At 47.0% G+C, this 6,137-nt stretch overlaps 1 protein-coding gene across 3 annotated transcripts in view; it reads right to left on the bottom strand.

The window, feature by feature from the left end:
* Positions 1-1,962: 1,962 nt before the first annotated feature.
* Positions 1,963-6,137, bottom strand: part of C5 (complement C5) — an 83,191-nt gene continuing 79,016 nt past the window's right edge. For 2 of the 3 annotated variants that reach the window (XM_082624364.1, XM_082624365.1), the window contains one exon: positions 1,963-6,017. In XM_082624364.1, the coding sequence (XP_082480490.1) occupies positions 5,879-6,017 (139 nt within the window). In that variant the 3' untranslated portion in view covers positions 1,963-5,878. The remainder of the gene's footprint in view (positions 6,018-6,137) is intronic. The other variant, XR_014294334.1, reaches the window with a different exon arrangement.

The following is a 6,137-nucleotide window of genomic DNA, read 5'->3' as shown; positions in this document are numbered from 1 at the left end:
CCCCACCCCCCGGGCTCTGGTCTCTGCCCGTCTGCCCCTAGGCCCAGCTGGTGGGAGCAGGCACCAGGCACTAATATGGGGAAGAGGAGCTTGGCACTCTGGTTCCAGCCCTGATTCCCACATGGGACCCTTGGAGAGTCCCTGCTCTTTCCTGGCCTTTTTCCTCATCTGTGAAACGGGGAGAGTTTGATGAGATGATCTCTAGGGAATCTTTATCTTCAGTATTTTATGATTCTATGTAGGAGGCTCACAAAGGAAAAAAAAACCTCAACTCTACTGGCACATTAGAGTCTTTTGAGGGGAGGTAGGAGGACCTGTCAATTCAGAGTTTTACAAATTGTGTTCTATACACGTGGAAGATGATTTCAGGACCCACTTTGCAAATCTATGAAATTTCTCTCTGATGCCACCTTCCTTCATTTTCCTACACCAACGCGTGTTCCCACTGCCCCAGTACCTGTCCCCAGAGCCCTCGTCGGCCTCACTCTGCCTCACCTGTGGTCCTAGCACAGGGACGGCTTAGAGAGCATATAATGAACACACTCATTGCTGAGGCCCCGGGAGGTGGAGACTTGGCTAGGATTACACGATGACCATGTTCCTACCCTTCCCGTGTGTGAGAAGGCGGTCAGCTCAGATGCTGAAGCATGGCTGCCAGAGCCCAAAAGATGCACATTGGAGTTGTGGCCCTACTGCTCATGAGGGTCTGAGACCTGGGGCAAATTACTGAGCCTCCCGGGGCCTCAGCTGTTTCCTTCCTAACTGTAAGGATGATGACAATCATCACAGGATGGGTGTGATATGTCAACAGAATAGTCCACAAATGCAATCAGCATGATGCCAGGCAAGAACTTTGTTGAATTCATCACTTATCACGTGCCAGGGCTGTGTTATTAACAACGGCAAGTTACACTTATTGTGCCAGGCCCTGTGCTCATCACTTTATGTGCATGACCTGTGTTATTTAAGTCTCACAGAAATCCTCTGAAGTGGGAATTATTTTCAGATGTGAAAATGGAGGCGTAAGGGAGGAAAAGAGATGTTTTCCTTTCTATTAATGGCCTCTTAGAGTTGTGGGGAGACTGGACGTCATTGGGGCCAACCTCCTACCTTGAAAGCTCCTACAACATTCCTGGACAGTGGTAGTGATGGGCAACCTGGTCCCTGCTAGAGAGTCTAGTCTATCTTTGAACAGCTCTGGCTCTAAGGAAATGCTTCTTTGCAGGGAGCCCAAATTGATTTCTCTGTAACCTCCATTCAACTGTGTGGTGGAAAGAACACTGAGCTCAGAGTCAGAGGCCTTGGGCTTGTGTCCCAGCCCTTGCACTGTGCAGAGCTGTGACCACTGGAAGCCGCTCCTCTGGGCCTGTTTCCCCAGGTCCTTCCTGGTTTGGACATTTGAGGATTATATAACTCATGATGGTGTACATAATACACACACATCTGATTATAATGATGGAAACAGTGAAGGAGTGGACACCATGTTCCAAGGAATGGATCGGTTTCTGCCAACTTGTCTGTCAGGGTGGGGACCCTGCCAACCAAGAAGAATCCAGAAGGTTCTTAGAAATGGAATTCTCATCTTTAAACAAAACCCCGTCCCTTCCCCGTCCTCTTTCCCTCCCCTCTCCTCCCGCCCACCACCCTCTCTCCTTAATTTTTTCCTTTCTTCCTCCTGTCTTCCTTTCTTTCTTTCTTTCTGATTCAGAGGCATAAAGGGATATTTTAATCTCCAGTCAAAGTTAAAGATCGTGCCCCTGGTGACACGTTTCTCACATCACATTAAACTCTCAGAATCAGTCTGATTTCAGGAGTAGGGAAAACCTAGAACCTCCCAGATTTGGCTGCTAAATTCTCAGCTCTGAGACAGAGGTTTTCAGTCATGAGGTCAATGTGTGCACTTGCAAGGGGCCTCTGAAATAGTATGCAGATTTGTCTATTGTGTGCACATATTTTAAAAAAAAATTTTTTTTTTTGCAGCACCTCGCGGCATGTGGGATCTTTGTTTCCCAACCAGGGATTGAACCCGCACCCCCTGCAGTGGAAGTGCAGAGTCTTAACCACTGGGCTACCAAGGAAGTCCCAAGTATGCATTTTCTAGGAAGAAGGGTCTGTGAAAGGGAAGAGTAGCCCTTGACAGCTGGGAGCTAGACTGGGAGCTGGGCCTTAGTGTCCCTTGGAGCTGGCCTGGTTCTCAGAGCCAGGCTGTGGTGTTCTCTGTGTCTGATGTCACAGAACATCGGCATCAGACAAAATGGATCAAGACAAAAAAAAAAAAAGAGAATGCTCCATAATCATGTTTGAGCAGAGAATAAAACAAGATTATAATCTGAAACGCAAGAATGACCAAATATCCCCCTTTCCTGACTAATGTGAGTGACTGCTTCTTCTTTTCCTCCCAGTTAGGTAAGAATTAATACACTCAATCATAGGATTACCTCTGCTTCCTGACAGCATCCATCCCAGAGCAAAGCCCACTTCCCTGAACCCTCCCCAAATAATCCATCACAAGCCCAAATCCTATAACAAGTTCTTTCTAACATCCATTGAGTGAGAAGCTCCATAAACTCAACTTTGCTGAATTGCAATCAGCTTTTGTCTGGTTTACTGCAGTAACCTCCTCACTGGTCTGTTTTTACCCTTGCCTCATTTTCAGTGCAGCAGTAGCATAATCCTGCTAACAGGTGAGACAGGCCGTGTCACCGCTCTGCTCCAAACCTTGCAGTGACTCCCTCTCCCTCTGAGTACAACCAGCACCCTGTCCATGACCTGCACCATCTTGTCCTTGTGACCTCTCTGACCTTGTCTCCACCTACTTCCCCTCTGCTCAGTCTGCACCTGCTATGCCGGCCTCCCTGCTCTTCCCAGAACATACCAGGTGCGCTCCTGTTTTCAGCTCGGGCACTAGGTGCTCCCTCTGCCCGGAACACTCACCCCCCAGATCACCACATGGCTCACTCTTTTACCACCTTCAAATCTTTGCTTGAGTCTCACTTCTCACTGAAGCCCACCTTGACCTGACCACTCTGTTAAGCTGCAACCCCTCTCTCCACCACTCCCAATATCCCTTAGCCTGCTCCGCTTTTCCTTTTTCCCACAGCTCTTATGACCTGCCAACATTCAAGGTCAATCCCCTAATTATTGACTTTATTATTTACCGCACGTCGCCGGCCGCTGGAATCTAAGTTCCACAAGGGCAAGGATCTAGGTAGCAAGCTCCTAGAACTGGGCCTGACCTGCAATGACCCATCAGTACATATTTGTTGGATGTTGCTGAATAAATTAGCATCACGGGGGCTGGAAAGTAAAACTGAGCATGACTTTGGCTTAGAACCCCTCACTGAGAAATAAGGAGTCAAGCTGCCTGCTTTAAGCTTGGCTGGTTGTCAATTCCACATATTTTCTTAAGACAGGGTTTCCTAAACTTCAAGTATGTACATGCCAACCTCATGATTTTTGCCCTAAGAACAACGTATACTTTTATTTACTTAAAAACTCCTTAAATAGACTTTTTGACAAAGAAATTTACTTTCAAAGAGAATTTTATATCATGGCTTTGTTGTGCTCGTTGTATACTTTTCTAATACATGTTAACATAAGCATGTAACTATTTACCACCTGAATTGTCTTGCTTATCCCCTGTGGAAACCTGCCTTGTGCTTTTTCCTTCAACCAGAAAGACCCTCCTGTCCCTCTCTACCTACCCAAATCCTGCTGTCCATCTCCAGGAAGCCTTTGGAAGCTCCTCCAACTCACATACTCATTCACTTCTCTGAGCTCCCTCCACATTTATAGGAAGAAATACATACCTAACATTTGGGTGCTTACATGCCACGTAGTCTTGTTTTCTGTTTCATAAGATTATAAAATTTCTTCTTGGAGATCTAGATAAAAGAGGCATTAGACTGTTTCAACTCCCTTGTTTCACAGGCCATCAGAAAGGTGAAGAGGCTTGTCCCAAACCCCTGCCAGGGGCACAGCCACACTAGAACCCGGGTCTCCCGATGCCCCACACTCACTGGTGAATCCACAAACACTTGCTGAGTCCCTAGAATGTGTCTGGCATTGTGCCAGGAACAGGAGACGGTGATGAAGAGAAAGGACCCAGACCTTGCCCACATGGAGCTCACAGGAGAGCCAGGAAGCGGCACACCAAAGAACTATATATGAGTAAGTAAATAATTGCAAGTGCCTTGGAAGAGAACTGCAGGGTTGAGGAGGGGCCCTGCTGTGTGGAGGGTCAGGAAAGCCTCACTAAGCAAGTATGTTTAAGTACTTAGGAGTTTGCTGAAGAGGAGCTGGTGGATTTCTCAGGGATCCAGGCTCACTCACAAAGGCCTGCTTTGATGTTTGGAAGCTCTGCTGCACTGTGGGTTAATTAGGCCGCCGTGGACCTATTTGAAACAGTGCTCAAGGAGAAGGCGATGTGATGGCTCAGAGACACTGGTGCCTCGGGGGTGCTGCAGTGGTCCTACGCACCCTGATTTCAGCAAGAAGGTGACAGGAGGCACTTCAGGCCTGCTCTAGAGGGGCCCTTCATCCCTTGCTGGCAGAGAGTTTGGGCAAATTGGACACACTGGTTGTTTTTGCCAAGGGAGCGCCTACAATGTGAGTTTTGACATTAACAAAAATAAATCCTTAGTTCCTGGAAGTGGAAAATCTTAGTTTAACTTAGGAGGCACACTGCAGGGCCTTGTGTAGTTTCACCTAACTGGTAAGGGGCAGATTTTTCAAAAAGGGAATGCATTTTAGTCACTATTACCGTTTCACCCAGAGTTTATGTTTCCTTGTAATATTTCAGTGGGGTTGGTTAAACTAAATCTAAGAAACTACACCTGCATCCTGACTTGGTCTTAGGAAATTAAACCCGACGAGCAATAGGATGGGGCAGAGAGGTGGAAGAGGGATGTATTTAGACTGTGAGTGAGCCTTGGGGTTTGGTCTCCCACTCTGCCCCTTACTAGGCTGGGAAAATTGCTTCACTTTTCTGAGCCTCAAAGTCCTCATCTGTAAATGGGGATAATAATAATTCCTGTACCTCGTGAGATTCTGGATACATTAAACGGGAATGTATGTGAGAATTCTTCCATAGGATCTAAAGTGCTGCAAAATGTCACTTAAAAATGAGCCTCCTGTTAGAAATCCTCATTTATCAACCCCCAGTGGAGGCTCAGAGACCTGGTTAGGGCTCCTGATTCCCACTAGGTTTCTCTTCATTAGGTTGCTTGCCTTCCAGGAGAACAAGTTCCAGGGGAAAGGAGTATGTGCTGGGTGGGTGGGGAGGGGAGTAGAGGGCTCCCCATGAGGGTAAGGAGAGGGCAACAGGAGGGGAGGGGGCAACGGCAAGTCTCCTACCTTCTCAGGTTGCTGAGGGCTCTGAGGTGAGGCCTTCTCAGGTCTCCCGGGCTGCTTTCTCTACCTCTCTCAATTTGCCTGTCTTTGTGTGGTTGAAGCTGACCTAGCATAAAATAACACGCTTTTTCGCACATTTTGAAAGCAAAGGCAGGCTTTAATGATCAGCCTTCTGTTCCTTGGTATTTTCTTTCAAGCAAAGGCCATGTTTTTGTAAGATACTACATTTCAATGGGGCTATTCTTTCATCCCCAGCAAACATTCCTGAGTGGTAGGTTTTAGGAGGGTTCCAATTTATTGCTTCTGGTGTCCAATAACCTTGGAATGAGTGTCTGTCTCCATGCCCCCCAAGGACATGTTATTTCAGAGAGTTACTGCTCTTAAAATCGTTCTCTAATAAAAGCAAGTGTCCCTAATTCTAAGTAGAGTGAGCTCTCCAAATAAGACCAGCTGTGAACGCTGGGAAAAAAAAAGGAAGAAACTTCAACAGGAGTCCATAGTGAAAACTGGATGCAGCTGACCTTCTTTAGGCGTTTTCACAGCCATTTAAAAAGATGTCTTCAGTAAACTCATCTAGATTCGCTAAAAATGCTTGGCAAGATGGACACCCGGTGTCTGTGGGCCAATATTCAATCCAGGTCAAGGAATCTAACGGGTAGATGTACCTGCCAAGAAATAATGCAAACAAAGCATTTGTGATGATGGCCACAGAGAGAGAAGAGCTGAATTCAGCTGAGGCCAGGCTGCTCAGGTGCCCAGGGATCAGGTTGCCGGCCAAACACTTC

Source organism: Mesoplodon mirus (assembly GCF_964341445.2).
Source record: "Mesoplodon mirus genome assembly, chromosome: 1".
Classification (NCBI taxonomy): domain Eukaryota; kingdom Metazoa; phylum Chordata; class Mammalia; order Artiodactyla; family Ziphiidae; genus Mesoplodon; species Mesoplodon mirus.
This window is presented reverse-complemented; position numbering and strand designations above follow the sequence as displayed.